The sequence below is a fragment of the Cetorhinus maximus genome, chromosome 19 (assembly GCF_964194155.1).
Source record: "Cetorhinus maximus chromosome 19, sCetMax3.hap1.1, whole genome shotgun sequence".
Lineage (NCBI taxonomy): Eukaryota > Metazoa > Chordata > Chondrichthyes > Lamniformes > Cetorhinidae > Cetorhinus > Cetorhinus maximus.
In genome coordinates this window covers 77,339,091-77,356,192 of record NC_135897.1, presented here as the reverse complement: position 1 = coordinate 77,356,192, position 17,102 = coordinate 77,339,091, and the positions used below count along the sequence as shown (strand labels likewise).

The 17,102-nt window shown below is 42.0% G+C and overlaps 1 protein-coding gene across 4 annotated transcripts in view; it reads right to left on the bottom strand.

Moving 5' to 3' along the window:
* LOC144693945 (plastin-1-like) overlaps positions 1–17,102 on the bottom strand; it is a 139,425-nt gene that overhangs the window by 26,007 nt on the left and 96,316 nt on the right. For all 4 annotated transcript variants that reach the window (XM_078564204.1, XM_078564203.1, XM_078564205.1 and 1 more), the window contains exons 7-10: positions 16,815–16,980; positions 16,133–16,275; positions 14,301–14,393; positions 14,012–14,204 (exon numbers count right to left, since the gene is read on the bottom strand). In XM_078564204.1, coding sequence (XP_078420330.1) covers positions 14,012–14,204; positions 14,301–14,393; positions 16,133–16,275; positions 16,815–16,980 — 595 coding nt within the window. The remainder of the gene's footprint in view (positions 1–14,011; positions 14,205–14,300; positions 14,394–16,132; positions 16,276–16,814; positions 16,981–17,102) is intronic.

Below are 17,102 nucleotides of genomic sequence, written 5' to 3'. Positions count from 1 at the left end.
ACATTACCACTATGCCATCATCTCCATTTATCTTTTTTTAAACTTTTCTTCTCTATCTAATCTTTCTTTCCCTCTCTTTATTTCTCCTTCTGCACCTAATTTGGCATTCCATTAGCTCACTCTAATCTGCACTTTCCTTCTGTAGCTTCGGAATCCCCTCCAACTGGGAAATTTATGGAATAAAAAAATCCAAACCCACGGACATGTTTTGACCTCATGTTTGGAACTATAAAATACAAAAGCCCAGCTGCAGTCAGCAGTACAGGGCTGGGCAGCAAGGGGTCAATTCGGACATTTAGTTAAAAAAAAGTGGCTCATCAATAAGGTTTGGACGTTGACTTATTGCTATCAGAGCATTTACGGTACCAAGGAAATGCCTTTACATGCCATTGACTAACGCAATTAATGGTCTGATTACCCAACACAGTGGCACAAGGAACATGTCATCATTACAATACACTCAAGAAATAGTAATGCCACTAAGGTCTGCACCACAAACAATAGTACTGGAATCTGGCATTGCAACTAAGATTAGTTCCGCCCGAGAAAAGGAGTAGGGTCATTCAAACCTCCAACCCTGGAGCCAGGTGCTATTACTGTGTTACCACAAGCAGCAGGAGAATTGTTCATACAATGAGAACTGATAATATTTATCTGGAATAAATCTCCCATGGAAAAACCCTGTATTGTTTCAACCAGCATGAACTGATCACATTCGTCTGGCCTATGCGTGTAATAAACTAAGTGTGCTAACCATGGGACATTGGAACTGCAGGAACAACAGGGAATGTGTGTGATATGCCTGAGCTGAATTATTATAAAAAGAGCATCTCAAAAGGTTTTTTTTGCTGCAGCCGGAAGAAGGGTCAGGGCTGATCACCTGGAATCAGGACCTACAATCAACAGTGGACAGACCAGCCATGTTGGGGATTGTAAGTGGTTTCAGCCAAATCATGATATTGGTCTGAGAGCTTTGTAAGGGTTTGGGGCGAAAACGTGGTGTTTTTTGCCAGTAATTTGTAAGTGTTTTTTTTTTCAGCCAAATCGTATATTATGATATTAGTTTGAGAGTTGTGGAAGGTTTTGGGACAAGACAGTCTTTTGTCTGTATTTCATAAGTTTTAAACCGGGTCGTGGTGACTTCTTTTTGGGTTAGGTGGGAATTGGGGTTTCAATTTCAGCCAGCCACAGGAGGTTTTGTACCGAGGATGGGTTGTTTTAATTTTGGGGTTTTCCTGTATTATTTTAACAGATCATAGAAGTGTCTGTATTAGGGGCATTAAAACATCAAAATCTTGGTTGAGCCAAACATTGTGCAATTTTGTTCTTTATAAATCTTAATGCCCAAGAACTGTTTTAAAGGGGGCAACAGGAACCCCAACACGTCCCAGTCCTTGTCGTTTAATCTGATTGGCTAAAAGAGCTAGGCCATTGCTTATCCTGTTCACTCAGATCTTCAGTTTCCCCCAAGTTCTGTTTAATTTTCACAATTTTTTGTTAACTTCTTAAAGCATTAATTAAGACTTCTTCATCATGGAGGGTGATTATTCCTGCACCCATTACTGGATTCCAAATGATTTTATTTTTCTTCTAGGGGATTGTAGTTTCTTTCCTAGTATTAGTTCAGAAAAAGAGTAGAGTCTCAAATTCTAGCACTTTTTTTTAATGAGGAACTCAAAAAGCTGAACTGTACCCTATGGCTGTGTGTTCACCATGGTACAATGTAGCTAAGTAAACAAATAGCAGACAGTAACTTCCATTACATGGCACAATAGATTATACCCCTCTGGTCATTAACAGAAATTGTCAGAATATTGAGAAGCCCGAAAATTTAAAACGCACATATGGTACAGCAATGCACCCAGCCCAGGAATGAAGGTAAGTGCAAAGTGCAACAAAAATATATCTTTCTTCCGCTGCAAGTTTAACTTATGACAGGAGGTTGGTGTTACTACACCACACAAATGAGGCAATGTCTCCTGCTGATCTTTGCCACATGGGGCAGAATTTCACCCTTATCGGGCAGGCAGGGGTAGTTGGGATGCTGACCGCCGCCCACGATCGGGAGCGGAAGGCAATTTCACGCTGGCGGGCCAATGTGAAACGCTAGTGGCAACGCTCAGCATTGCCTGTGCGGGCGGGGGGGGGGGGGGGGGGGGGGGGAGGAGTGCGAGCGGAGTGAGCGTGAACTTTGCGCAGGCGCACAGGTGCGCACTTCATAATCTCCCTGAGGCACAGAGCTGCCTCAGGAAGATAAACCGTTACATAAAAAAAAAAATAAAAATGTAATGAAACATGTCCCCTCATGTGACTCTGTCACATGAGCAGTGACGTGTTATTAATGAAGTTTTTAAAAATTTTAATTTTATTCGCTTTGGGAAACCTCATCCTGCCCGTGGATGAGGTTTCCTAAAGAGCAACAGTCGCTTGGCCTTTTCGCCTGCCTGCCAACCGTAAAGTGGGATGGGCAGCAAAAAATTCAACTTAATTGACAATTTAATGGCCTTAACAGGCCTTTTAATTGTCGGTGGGCACGCTGTCAACTGTAGTGCACACCTGCCAAACGAAATATCGCGCGACTGCGTGTTGACATCGGGATGCTTGCCCGACATCAGCGGGTGTCATTTTACACTCGAGCAGATTGGGAGCGCGCCCGCTGAGCTAAAAATTTTGCCCATGAAAATTCCTGGTTGATGTTCACCAAGGGGATAATTTGCGTTTTCAAAATCTAGTTTCTGCTGCAAGGGAAAACTAGTGATGGCTGTTCCATTTGACAGATCGCAATTGTGAAAATATTGTGCAATGTGAAATATAATCCCCAACACCTCTCCAGCAGGAAACCCAGGACTGAGATATTACCAACTGCAACACTTAAACTACTGCAAGGTACCTTTCTACAACAGGATTTATTGTAAAGCTGTGAACTTTGAAGAAAATTAAATCAACTCTGTACATTATCAACTTGGTGATATCCTCCTGAAGGGGAACTTTACTTGACTGTTTGACCTTTCGTTGCCTATTTCCTTCTGAGTGAAGCCCTATATACACTTACTTAGATACACACAAGTTAGCAACAAGGTGACAGATGGGCGATAATGTGGGAAGTATGAGGTTATTCACTTTGGTAGTAAGAAGAGAAAAACAGAATATTTTTTTTAAAAAGGTGAGAAACTTGTAAATATTGATATTCAGGGAGACTTTGCTGTATGCATACAAAGAACAACAAAGTTAGCTTGCAGGTACAGCAGGCAATTAGGATGAGAAATGAAATTGTCCTTTATCGCGAGGAGATTGGAGTACAACACTAAATCTTGCTACAATTGTATAAGGTTTTGATGAGGGTACACCAGGGTATAGTTTCAGTTTTCATAACCAAGGAAGGGTATACTTGCATTGAGGCAGTACAATGAAGATTCACTGGGCTTGTTTCTGGGATGAAGGGCTTGGCCTATAATGAGAGGCTGAGCAAATTGGGCCTATATTCCCTGGGTTTTAGAAGAATAAGAGGTGATCTCATTGAGACATACAAGATTCTGAAAAGATTTGACAGGGTAGACACAGAAGTTGTTTGCCCTGGCTGGGGAGTCTAGAATCTAGAACATAGGGGTGTAGTCTCAGGACAAGGGGTCGATCATTTAGCACTGAGATGAGGAGAAATTTCTTCACTCAGAGGGTCGTGAATATTTGGAATTCTCTACCCCAGAGCATTGTGATTGCTTCATTGGTGTGTACGTACCAGGCTGACGAGACTGACAGATTTTTGGTCTCTCAGGGATTTGGGAAACAGCGAGAAAATTAATTTGAGGCAGGTGATTGGCCACGATTATACTGAATGGCAGAACAGGCTCACATGGTGTACTCTTGCTCTTATTTCTTATGGCTACTGGGTTGTCAGGACATCTTAAGCCAGGATTTTCCACTCCAGTTTGCGGTAGGCGTCATAGTGGGCGGATTCAGAAAATATTGGGAGATCACAAACATCAGTTCCACGTTGTCATAAAACTAGTTTGTAATTGTCTGCTCCACCCATGGAGCCAATGGCAGGCCAGGTTTCCCGCCACCGCATGTTGGGAAGCTAATTTTAATACATTAGAATCTCCTGCTCACCGGAATCATCCCCCCCCCAATGCTGGATCATGAACAACGGTACATAAACAACGTGCAGCTGGCGACCTGCACTTCACTTGGGACTTAAGAGGTTTGTTTTCCTACCTTGCTTTGGGCAGCACTCACAGTCATCAGCGCCAGGCTTCACAGGCAGCATCACATCGTTTTTAGGGGTCTCGCGGGCAAGTGTCTACCTACCAGGCCAGTGGTAAGGCAAGGCTTTTCAACGGCTGCAGGGCTAGTGCTTGCTTGGGGAAGGGGGAAGAGAGGCCTCAGGCAAGGAAAGAGGCTGCAGGGTGAAGGCTTTCCCAGGGTATGGGAGGTGGGGGGCACATGTTGATCTGTGCAAGTGGCCTCAAGATGTTGTGAGGGCTGGAGGAGGCAGGCTGCAGAGATGAGGTCAGATGGAGATGCGAGATGTTAGAGAGCAAGTGGTGATGTCCCTTGAACTGGCAGTGAGTGAGATGCCAGTGAATGTGTGATGGGCTAATGAGTGTGTGAGTTTAGAGTGATGAGATGGTTAACTTACCCTGATGGCACAGATGAGATCATTCATCCTCTTTCTGCGCTGAATGGCCAACCTCTTCTGTGCTGTGTTGGCATTGACCACTACTGACACCGCCTCCCAAGCTGGAGAGGTGAGATTGCTGAACCTCCTGCGGCCAGAGTTGGGTAAGAGGACATCACAGCGGGCCTCCAAAAGGCATTCTAGAGATACGTCACTGAACTCTTTTTGGCTTTCAGGGCCATGTCTTCACTGGAGCAGTCCTGGGCTGCAAGCATTGAGAATTGTGGACGTGGCTGCAGTTTAGATATGGTGCCCAGGGTGAGGAAATGGTGAGGTAATGGCGAGGCAGGTGATTCAGAGATGGCTAGCCAGTGATATGGCACATTTCCTGTGGCTGTATAATTAATGAGGCGGGAAGCAGATGATACAGTACAAAAATCTGCCCTGGCGGGAAAAGCATCTTTTTTTTCCACGCCTGCCACAGCACTTAATGCAATTCAGGGAAAATTCCACTTTTGAACATTGTTGATATAGATTATGGCAAGACCAGAGTAATCTATTTCATTACAGCTCTAAACAGAAAAGTCACTGCAATTGACCTCAAAGGAAAATAGGAACAAGAGTTCTGCCATTCAGTACTATCATCATGCCTGTGGCCTATCGCCATGTTATAGTTTATCTATAAAATATATACTATTAATACATTTACTAACAAAAATCTATCAATCTCATTTTTGCAATTAGGTCTGGCAGCATCGGTGGAGAAGAACAGAGTCGACGTTTCGGGTCCACACGACCCTTCAACAGAACTGAAGTATAGTTAGGAGAGGGGTGAAATATAAGCTGGTTTAAGGTGGGGGGCGGGGGGAGAGAAGTTGAAGGTAGGGTGGTTGTAGGGACAAGCAAGCAGTGATAGGAGCAGATAATCAAAAGATGTCACAGACAAAAGGATCAAAGAGGTGTTGAAGGTGGTGATATTATCTAAGAAAAGTGCTAATTAAGAATGGATGGCAGGACACTCAAGGTACAGCTCTAGTGGGGGGTGGGGTGGAAAGACTGACAAGGTATTAGTTGTAGATTTAAAAATAATGGAAATAGGTGGGAAAAGAAAAATCTATATAAATTATTGAAAACAAAAAAAAAGGGAGGGGGAGGAAACGGGGTGGGGATGGAGGGGGAGGGGGAGTTTAAGATCTAAAGTTGTTGAATTCAATATTCAGCCCAGAAGGCTGTAAAGTGCCTAGTTGGAAGATGAGGTGCTGTTCCTCCAGTTTGCGTTGGGCTTCACTGGAACAATGCAGCAAGCCAAGGACAGACATGTGGGCAAGAGAGCAGGGTGGAGTGTTAAAATGGCAAGCGACAGGGAGGTTTGGGTCTTTCTTGCGGACAGACCGCAGGTGTTCTGCAAAGCGGTCGCCCAGTTTGCGTTTGGTCTCTCCAATGTAGAGGAGACCACATTGGGAGCAACGAATGCAGTAGACTAAGTTAGGGGAAATGCAAGTGAAATGCTGCTTCACTTGAAAGGAGTGTTTGGGCCCTTGGACGGTGAGGAGAGAGGAAATGAAGGGGCAGGTGTTGCATCTTCTGCGTGGGCATGGGGAAGTGCCATAGGTGGGGGTTGAGGAGTAGGCGGTGATGAAGGAGTGGACCAGGGTGTCCCGGAGGGAACGATCCCTACGGAATGCCGCCGGGGCGGGGTGAAGGGAAGATGTGTTTGGTGGTGGCATCATGCTGGAGTTGGCAGAAATGGCGGAGGATGATCCTTTGAATGCGGAGGCTGGTGGGGTGATAAGTGAGGACAAGGGGGACCCTATCATGTTTCTGGGAGGGAGGAGAAGGCGTGAGGGCGGATGCGCGGGAGATGGGCCGGACACGGTTGAGGGCCCTGTCAACGACCATGGGTGGAAAACCTCAGTTAAGGAAGAAGGAGGACATGTCAGAGGAACTGTTTTTGAAGGTAGCATCATCAGAACAGATGCGACGGAGGCAAAGTAACTGAGAGAATGGGATGGAGTCCTTACAGGAAGCAAGGTGTGAGGAGCTGTAGTCGAGGTAGCTGTGGGAGTCGGTAGGCTTGTAATGGATATTGGTGGACAGTCTATCATCAGAAATTGAGACAGAGAGGTCAAGGAAGGGAAGTGTCAGAGACGGACCATGTGAAAATGATGGAGGGGTGGAGATTGGAAGCAAAATTAATAAATTTTTCCAGGTCCCGACGAGAGCATGAAGCAGCACCGAAGTAATCATTGATGTACCGGAGAAAGAGTTGTGGGAGGGGGCCAGAGTAGGACTGGAACAAGGAATGTTCCACATACCCCATAAAGAGACAGGCACCATCCAAGGGCCCAAACACTCCTTTCAAGTGAAGCAGCATTTCACTTGCATTTCCCCTAACTTAGTCTACTGCATTCGTTGCTCCCAATGTGGTCTCCTCTACATTGGAGAGACCAAACGCAAACTGGGCGACCGCTTTGCAGAACACCTGCGGTCTGTCCGCAAGAAAGACCGAAACCTCCCTGTTGCTTGCCATTTTAACACTCCACCCTGCTCTCTTGCTCACATGTCTGTCCTTGGCTTGCTGCATTGTTCCAGTGAAGCCCAACGCAAACTGGAGGAACAGCACCTCATCTTCCGACTAGGCACTTTACAGCCTTCCGGGCTGAATATTGAATTCAACAACTTTAGATCTTAAACTCCCCCTCCCCCTCCATCCCCACCCCGTTTCCTCCCCCTCCCTTTTGTTGTTTTTTTTTTGTTTTCAATAATTTACATAGATTTTTCTTTTCCCACCTATTTCCATTATTTTTAAATCTACAACTAATACCTTGTCAGTCTTTCCACCCCACCCCCACTAGAGCTGTACCTTGAGCGTCCTGCCATCCATTCTTAATTAGCACATTTTCTTAGATAATATCACCACCTTCAACACCTCTTTGATCCTTTTGTCTGTGACATCTTTTGATTATCTGCTCCTATCACTGCTTGCTTGTCTCTACAACCACCCCACCTTCAACTTCTCTCCCCCTGCCCCCCACCTTAAACCAGCTTATATTTCACCCCTCTCCTAACTATACTTCAGTTCTGTTGAAGGGTCGTGTGGACCCGAAACGTCGACTCTTTTCTTCTCCACCGATGCTGCCAGACCTGCTGAGTTTTTCCAGGTAATTCTGTTTTTGTTTTGGATTTCCAGCATCCGCAGTAGTTTTTTGTTTTTATCATTTTTACAATTAACTGATCTAGCAACAATGGCCATTAATGGAAGGGAACCTTTACGTAACGAAGTGTTTAAAAGCAAAATACTGCGAATGCTGGAAATCGGAAATAAAAACCCCAAAATGCTGGAAAAACTCAGCAGGTCTGACAGCATCTGTGGAGAGAGAAAAACAGAGTTAATGTTTTGAGCGCTTATGACCCTTCTTCAGAGCTGACCCGGAAGAAGGGTCATACCAACTCGAAACGTTAACTCGGTTTCTCTCTTCACTAGAACTGTTTCCTTGCTTCACTCATGAAAGATCTGGCTCTATTTTTTTTTGGACAATGGACCCTAGCCCTAGAATCCCCAAATAGTGGAAATAGTCTCTCTGTTCTCCTTAATATCTTAAAAACTTTAATCAAAAGCCAAGTAATTTAACCCTGGGAGTATCATTCTGGCAAATCTACTCTGCACTTAGGGAAATCTTCCTAAGGTGCGGTTTCCAGAACTGCTCACTGTACTCCAGTTGTGGTCTAATCGTGGCTTTGTATAACTGAAGCACGATCCACTCCCTATTCCTCTAAATATAAAGACCAGCATTTCATTCACCTTTGATTATTTTCTGTACCTGTTCGTGACATTTTAAACGGTCTGTGTACCTGAACCCCAAGGGCAGAATTTTGCCCTTGGCGTGCAGGCTTGACAGGGGCGATCTGGAAGCTGACCACCGCCGACGGCAACGCACTGCGATTTCACGCTGATGGGCCAATTAAGGCCCACCCAGCGTAAAACGCGAGCAGCAGCAACTCCCTGTGTGGGTGGGGAGAGGAGGGCAAGTGGACCGAGTGCAAACTTTGCGCATGTGCGCGAGTGAGCACTTCATAATCTCCCTGAGGCACAGCGTTGCCTCAGGGAGATGAAGCACAGTTTAAAAAAAAATAAAGTAAATAAAAATGTCATAAAACATGTCCCCTCATGCGACTCTGTCACATGAGCAGGCACATGTTTTTAATTCACGTGTAACATTTTTATTTGCTTTAGGAAACCTCATCCCGCCCGTGGATGAGGTTTCCTAAAAAGTGCAAAGGCCGCTTGGCGTTTTCTCCGGCCCACCAACCGTAAGATTGGACGGGCAGCATAAATTTCAATTTAATTACCTTTTTAATGGCCTTAACAGGCCTTTTAATTGTCGAAATATCGCGGGACTGTGTGAAGAAGTCGGGACGCTCGCCTGACGCCATCGCGCGTCATTTTACACTCGGCCGGGTCGGGCGCGTGCCCACTCACCGACCTTAATATTCTGCCCCAAGTCTCTTCTACCTCCACTGTTGAAAAACTGAGCCTCTTCAACAGCATTTGCTCACAGTTATTAGCAGGAACAAATGCTATTGCAGCAGGTGATCTACATAAATGTATAAGAAAATGGTATTCTAACCACAAGGATTCTAGACTGCTTGAAACATGCATTAAGTTAATGTCAAATGACAAGGCGTACAATGGAATTAATTACTGTGCTTTTGCTACCTTAGTATGTAAACAATTTTACATCACCTTTACTTCTCTACAGAATGAAACACAATATAACCACAAATAAAGCACAAATACAAAGGCCAAAGACTGTAGATGCAAAAAAAAAAGGAAAAGCTGGAAGTACTGAGCAGGAATGGCAGCATCCATGGAAAGGTCCTCAACCCGAAACATTAACACGGTTTCTGTCTCTACAGATGCTGCTTGACCTGCTGACTATTTCCAGCATTTACTGTTTTAATTTTGAAAAAACACAGTGGCACACAACAAATATAGCCACACCGTGATTGAGCAACAATGTAGTAGGTGGTGGTGAGTTAGTGGGACATCTTATTGGGAAATGAAATTTTAACTAATTAAAAATTAATTTAAGTAATAAGTCATTCTCCACACTTCATAAATGTGGGACATAAGTTCAGGTAAAAATATATAGCTATTGTATAAATTGAAAGATTAATTTTACTGGCTATTCAATTAGCTAGGCAATCATGCTCTTCCAAATTAAAAAAATCAAATTTACGCCCCACTCACACTTTCTCCAGTGAAGATGGAATTTCCTGCAACCACTATGAGCACAAGACCATGAAGGGCTTCATATTTTTCCAATAATTGCTACAATTCAGTAGTTAACAAAATGTATCATCGCATTTAGAGCCAAATTAACATTTATTTCTCATTTTAAAAGCTAGATTTATTCTGAAAATAGTAACTTCAGATTATAAAAATTAACTTATATTTGCAAAGACGCAATAATCCTAAAGTGTTGTATTAATGTATTTTTTTTTTAAATATGGAACAGCACAAACATTTCAATGCACATAAATACTGCATGCTGAAAATGGCTGGGAAAATCAAAAGGAACAAGCAAAGTTTAATGATGCATTATTTGAATGAATAAATTATAAAAACATCAGTCACTCAAATCATAGCTTTTTTAAAAAAAAATCCAATTCATACTCCATCTAAGATGATAAGACACTTTGTACAATTTGTATTCAAATTATAGATACAACCGGGCTTCTATTGTACTTCTTCTAAAGGAAGAATAGACACAATAATCCAAATTTAAAAAGAAATCTGGCAGCAGTATAGATGTCCCTTGGAGCTCAATCACATTTTAATATACTAAGGCAATTGGAAGGAGGGATAAACATTGTCAAGGGCTACTTTTCTTGCTGACAAACATTGCCAATCACAACCAGTATTGATTATTTTTATGATGAGTATAAACATTTAGTCAATTGATACCTGCTGCTTAAATTTATAGTGTAAAAGAAATTGAAAGAATTTTCCATAATGCATCCTTAATTTTTGTCTTATATGGCGTATTTAACAATGTACAACTGAAAACACTCAGTGTTGTGCACCTTCAAAGCAAAAAATCAACATCAGCATGATTCCTCGTCACTTCAAATAGCCACAACTATGCTCAAATGGACTTCCACAATGATGAGAAACATTGAAATAAAAAAATTACCACTATATAATTTAAGTATATTATTCAACTTTTGGGTTCTGCTAACTTGCAGAGGACATTTGCAGCACCAGAACCACACAATTGAATGTTTGCTTTGTAACTTGTTTCCAGTCACTACTTTCTTACATTGACATGTGAGTGAAGCATAGCTTCAGAACAAAAAAAAAACCCACAGCCAATGGCATGCTCTGTTACTCAATAAAACAACTGGAACAGTTTCCAGGAAAAGCAGCTATGCGTTCAGCAAAGTGCTCCCTGAAACTGCTCTGTTCACAAAGCAAATCAGCAGTTGTGAAATTACGAGAAGATGGAATATAGGAAGGTTGGGGTTGTCACAGGGTGAGTGTGTTCAGGGATGGTGAAAGAGAACACATGAAGCAGCTCTAAATACAGTACCTACAATGGGAGGGGTCAAATCTGCATACACCAAAGCAGGTGGGAATACAAAAAAGGAAAGCAAAAATAAAACACATTTTGAAGCAATCTGAATTTGCATACTGCTCCAAACATTATTCAAATAATTTCTCTGAATCAAACCACTGTAATGTATTTATTGGCAATCAAAAAGCAATGACTGAAGCTTGTGCACTCTTGCATGAGGAAAAAAGAAATCCCTCCTTTTTCATAATGTTGAAAAATTTCAAAGCATTTCACATGAGTAAATTACTTTTCAAGGAACTTGACTGTTGTGGTAAATATAGAAGTCATTTTGCAACAGCGGTATTCCACAAACACAGATAAATAACTCTCCCTGTTTTGATGGTATTGGTTGAGGAAGGAACGTTGACCAGGATACCAGGCAGGAGTTCCTTCATCCACTTTGAATAACGCCAGGGTGTCTAACATTCAACTCTAAATCAGCACAGCATTAGAAATGTCAAACCTATATTATTTAAAACTTCAATGCAAAATTTTGGTTTGGTATAAGTGTTCGTTTCCATCTACCCTAGAATTTGAGAACTAATGTTTGCATTCTCCCAACTTACAAAGCACAAAAATGGAATTCTCTACTAAAGTGCTATAGTGCCTTTTCAACTATATGACGTTGGAGCTAAAAATTTGATAGCCCCTGAAAACGGGCATGGCGATCACGACATGTCAGCTCAAAGTAATGCAGGCAGCATACAAACTTCATGACGCTGGCTCAAGTTGATGTGAGGTTCTTCCACTAAGAGCTAGACTGCAGCAGTTAAAGGTGAAATGCATTCTGGCTGCAGCAGGTTCTGGAAGTCATTGGAGAAGAGTGTCTGGCCTACAGAAGAGTAAAGATGGCACAACATGGCAGATAGTGGGCTCCCTGATATTCTGATTCATCACTCAAGGCCCTGGTTCAGGAGGTGGACAGGAGAACAAGTGCTGTATAAATGCAAGTTCTTTCTTTCCAACTACACAGTGGTCTTACTTGGCCAGTTATCTAGCAGGTCAAGTAGCTTGCCAATATTGGTTGCCTAGGTTGATTCTAAAAATAACCATTCAGGTAAAACATCAGAGCACCAGTAATGTATCAAGCCAGATCACCTTCACGGCAGGAGAGGTATGGGGAGGAGGCAAAAAAAAGGGGCAGAACATTTTTTTTTCTCTCAAGATGGTCAGGAGTCTTTGGAACTCTCTTCCCTAGAGAGCCATGGAGGCAAGGTCATTGAAAATATTTAAGGCAGAGATAGGTAGATTCTTCACTAACAAGGGAGTCAAAAGTTATTGGGAGTAGGCGAGAATGTAGAGTTGAGGCCACAATCAAATCTTATTGGACAGCGGAGCAGGCTCAAGGGGCCGAATGGCCTATTCCTGCTCCTAATTCATACGTTCATATGTATGTATGTAAAAATAAATAATATGACATTTAAAAAGCTGAAGAGTTCCTGCCATTAAATTTAGTGATTCACCAATCCTAACAAGATAGTTGAGACACAGAGCTTATTTCACACTTTTTTTTTGCTGTCACTTTATAATGCAATATAAAGCCTCCTCACAATAGCCTTCAAGTAACCATAATACAGTGCCTCTTTTGAAAAGTTCAACTGAATCATACCTAAATGCACACTAGAAACTTACAACAAATTACAACAAACCCGCCACCCCCCCTCCCCCCCGCCCTTAAACCAGCTTATATTTCACCCCTTTCCTAATTTTACTTAGTTCTGTTGAAGGGTCATGAGTACTCGAAACGTCAACTGTACTCTTCTCCGCCGATGCTGCCAGACCTGCTGAGTTTTTCCAGGTATTTCTGTTTCTGTTTTTGTTTTGGATTTCCAGCATCCGCAGTTTTTTGTTTTTAACAAATTATCTTTTTCCCCTACACTTAACTTAGTTATCTCTGCCACTGAAGGTAAGTGGAGGTAATGTTTTTACCCTGTGTTAGTCTGTAAACAATATATAATAGGGGATTTCAATGAAACTTGGTTTACGGATAAGGTGGTCCAAGGAAGAACCGATTAGTTTTTGGCAAAAATGTGGATGCAGATCCTGGATTTTTTTTTAAAAAAAGGATCCATTAACATTGGGAGATAGAACAAATTGATTTTTTTTTTAAAGAATATTGCGGGTTATTTGATTTAGAACATTGTTGATTGTTTTAGAAGTTGTGAATTATCTCAGCTGCTGAGGTGGAATTTATCACAGCTGTCAAAATATGAGCAGAGTTTTCAGAGCAGGTTGTTGGGTGTGGATTGGCCTGCAGCCTCTTAAGTGAGGTGGAAGCTCTTAATAGAAAGATTTAATTTTTCAGCTTTGTAGTTACAGAGCATCAATCAAGCAAGGAAAAGCCTCAAGGGAGAGCCACATGATTGTAATGGCATTGAGATAACACAGCAAGGCAGAGGTATGTACTCTACTGTGCGTCCTCCTCACTTGTTTCATTACGAGACTTTTTTTTTCTTATTATTGTGCCTTGTAACAGAACATTGTTGGTCAACATGTTTCCAGAAGAGCCACATTAATCCACATACTAGGAATTATGGATCAAAGATATAATCTGTAATCAGTTTGTGCATAAAGCCTGTCAATTTAATTTCATTTAAATAATGAGTGCAGAGTGGTTCAAAAAAGGAGCAAGAAAACAAAAGAGGCACCAGAGCAATAAAAAGGCGAAAACCAAAACGATTATTAAAAAAAAGTATCTTCCTCTTGGAGAAGGTTTAGTTCCCTTTCAACATGGGTTTTCATTCAAAATAGAGCTACATATTTCTCCATATACACTTACCTTCCAACAATGAGAGGTCGTACTCCGTGTTTGGCTTGTGCAGTGCTGGATATTTATTGAACAGGTTGGCTACAAATGCCAGGTTGAGTTTAGGATTACCATCGGTGACGTCAAATGGAGTAACAAACTGTTTGCAGCCTAATTTATCAGCTTGTTGCAGCATGTATTCTGCCCTTTTAAGATCATCTTTTTCCTGCAAGACCATGAAAAGAGCAGTCAAACAGTAAAATAGTTTCTTAAAAAAGAAAAAAGGACAAATACCTAGCAATAACCACCCAAGTGAACTTACGTTAAAGCCAATCATTTCAATCTCAATTTTCATTTCATCGCCTTCTCCATCGGGTGCAATCTGATTGAGCAGATGGAAGTAAGCCTTGGAGTCCTAGAAGTAAGTGGAACATTAAACCAAAGTTGGATTACAGGGATGAAACTGTCCCTAAATAGTTACCCGCGGACAGCTTGTTGTCAAGATGATATCAGAAATTCTAATCATAATACTCAGATTTCAACCCATTATTGCTCTCAAGTGTTATTCTGTGCGTTGTTGCATTATGTAGCATTTTGTACTGTTGACATGCCGACCGAATACAGCCACCAATACAGAACATCACACAATCCAAAATCAAAATACTGCAGATCCTGGGGATCTGAAATAAAAGCAGAAAATGCTGGAAATACTCAGGCCTGGCAGCATATGTGGAGCGAGTAACAAATTTAATATTAAAGGTCCAAAACCTTTGGTGCGAACTGTCACAGGTTTCAAGTACAGAGGCAGGAAAATGAGGGAAGGGGGAAAAGAACAAAACAAAACGACTGTGACAGGAAGGAAGGCAGGAGAGATTAAATGACAACAAGGATGATGATGCAAGCTAAAGGGAGATGATAATGGGGCCAGTAAAGGGTCAAGGGGAGATGTAAATAGGAATGGCCCTCATCACCAACAGCTGCTGTCAGAAGGAATGACAACAGAGGTTACAGTCTAAAATTGTTGAACTCAATGTTGAGTTCAGAAGGCTGTGAAGCTCTTCAAGCTTATGTTGAGTTTCAATGGAACAGTGTAGCATGAAAAATGTCAAGAGTGAGGGTGGAGTGGAGAATTAAAATCATAAATGATCGAAAGCTTGGAGTCTTGCTTGTGGACTGAATGGAGGTGTTCTACAAATCACCCAATCTGCACTTGGACTCCCCAGTGCAGAGGAAATGACATTGTGAGGAGTGAAGGCAGCGCACTCAATTGAAACTGAATCATTGTTTCACCTGGAAGACATATTTGATGCCCTGAACAGTGTGAAAGGTGGAGCTAAATGGACGGGTATTATATCTTATGCACTTGCATGATAAAGGTGCAAGTGAAGGAGAAGGTGCAGAAGGGGGCTGAAGAGTGAATATTGCAAATGGAATGATCCCTTCAGAATGCTCAAAGGAGAGGAGAGGGGAATATGTGTTTGCTGATGGCATCGGACTGGAGGTGGCAGAGGAGACCCATTGAACATGCAGACTGGTGAGATGGAAGATGAGGACAAGGGGAATCCTTTCATGGTTCTAGGAGGAAGGAAAAAGGAGTGAGAGCAGAAGTGCAAGAGATGGAGCTGACAAAGAGAAGAGCCCTGTCAAGCACAATAGAGGGGAATCCTCAATTGAGGAAAAGGAAATCATATTGCCAGCACTGGAATGGAACTAGACATCATCGGAACAACAGAGACAGAGAAAATAAGAGAATGAAAGTGAGTTCTTACAGGAAGTGAGGTGTGAGGAAGTGGAGTCAAGGTAGCTGTGGTCCAGTATAAGCCTGCTGATTCCCAGTGGTGGCTGCTCAACTCTTTCCTGTTTTGGGATCAAGCCCAGAATCCTCTTCTGCCTTTTGATTCAGAAATCTGTACATCTCATTATTCCTATTTTGGAATGCCCCAAGTAACTTGGAATTTAGTGTGTAAATTTCAGTGTGAAATATTTGTGCTAGTTCATAATCATCCTTTCTGTAATTAGCTTTCTGTCCCTATAAAACATGTCAAACAATTCTACCAAGTCCATCTGGAAGAACTGGGATAAAAATAGCCACAGATACGAGAGGAAATTGATATCAGTCTTCAAAGTGAAAATGTTTAGTCAAAATGCTAGTACCTTAATGTCCTGACTGAAGTTGCTGATTTTATTATACCCTGCATTTTCAAGATGGTAATTGACCCAACGCAGAAGTAGATCTTCAGGTGAAAGTTTCAAGAGTTCCTCCAACTCTTCACCTTCCCTCAGTAGGGCAATAAGTGCTGAATTAAAGAACCAAAGGCATTAGCATCTTATAATTTATCAGGATGTTTAGTATTATATTAACGCAGAAAAAGGTCATCACAAGCCAAAAACCATATGGGCAAAATTTTTGATAAACCCAAGATTTTAAACACTTAGGACAACGTGTCTTACATTGGTTGCCAAGCAGACTACAAAATTACAAATAGCATTGGCATTTCAAGGTGAGCATCATCATTGCATTGTTTATTAAACATTGCTAAGTACCTTGGAAGACATTACCATGGAGACGAGCCTCAAAGCAGCATCATCACACCTGAAGAGTTGTGGGAAGTATTTACAATAACAAAATGCATGCATATTAATAATTCTTCTCATGGCATGACGACATCACCCGATCTTTTGCATGCAGGAATAAAGTGAAGAGAATGAGAACTGTACTACTGGACACTTTCCCTGCCCACTAATCATTATCCCTTTAAAATGCAGTCCATTCTCTTAAATGTGTGTTATGTTCGGCCAGATGAGACTGCAGGTGCCATTTATGTTCCTTGCTTACCTTCATTCCTGGTAATCTCAATATCAGCAAAGAGTCCGATCTTTATGATCTGCCACAGGAGGCCCAGTACCAGGTGGTGTCTCCCTTCCTTCAGATCTTGGGCACCAATGTTCACCACTGTACAGCCAATGGCAGAGGCAGAATTCAAAGCAAGGTTCAGATTTTCCTATGACAGAATTAATTAGTGCTGTGATATCCTCAAACAATGATATTGTTTCCAAAACATCAATTACATGTACATACAAATACTCCTTTACAATCTATAAACAAGACCCAACATTTCTCTAA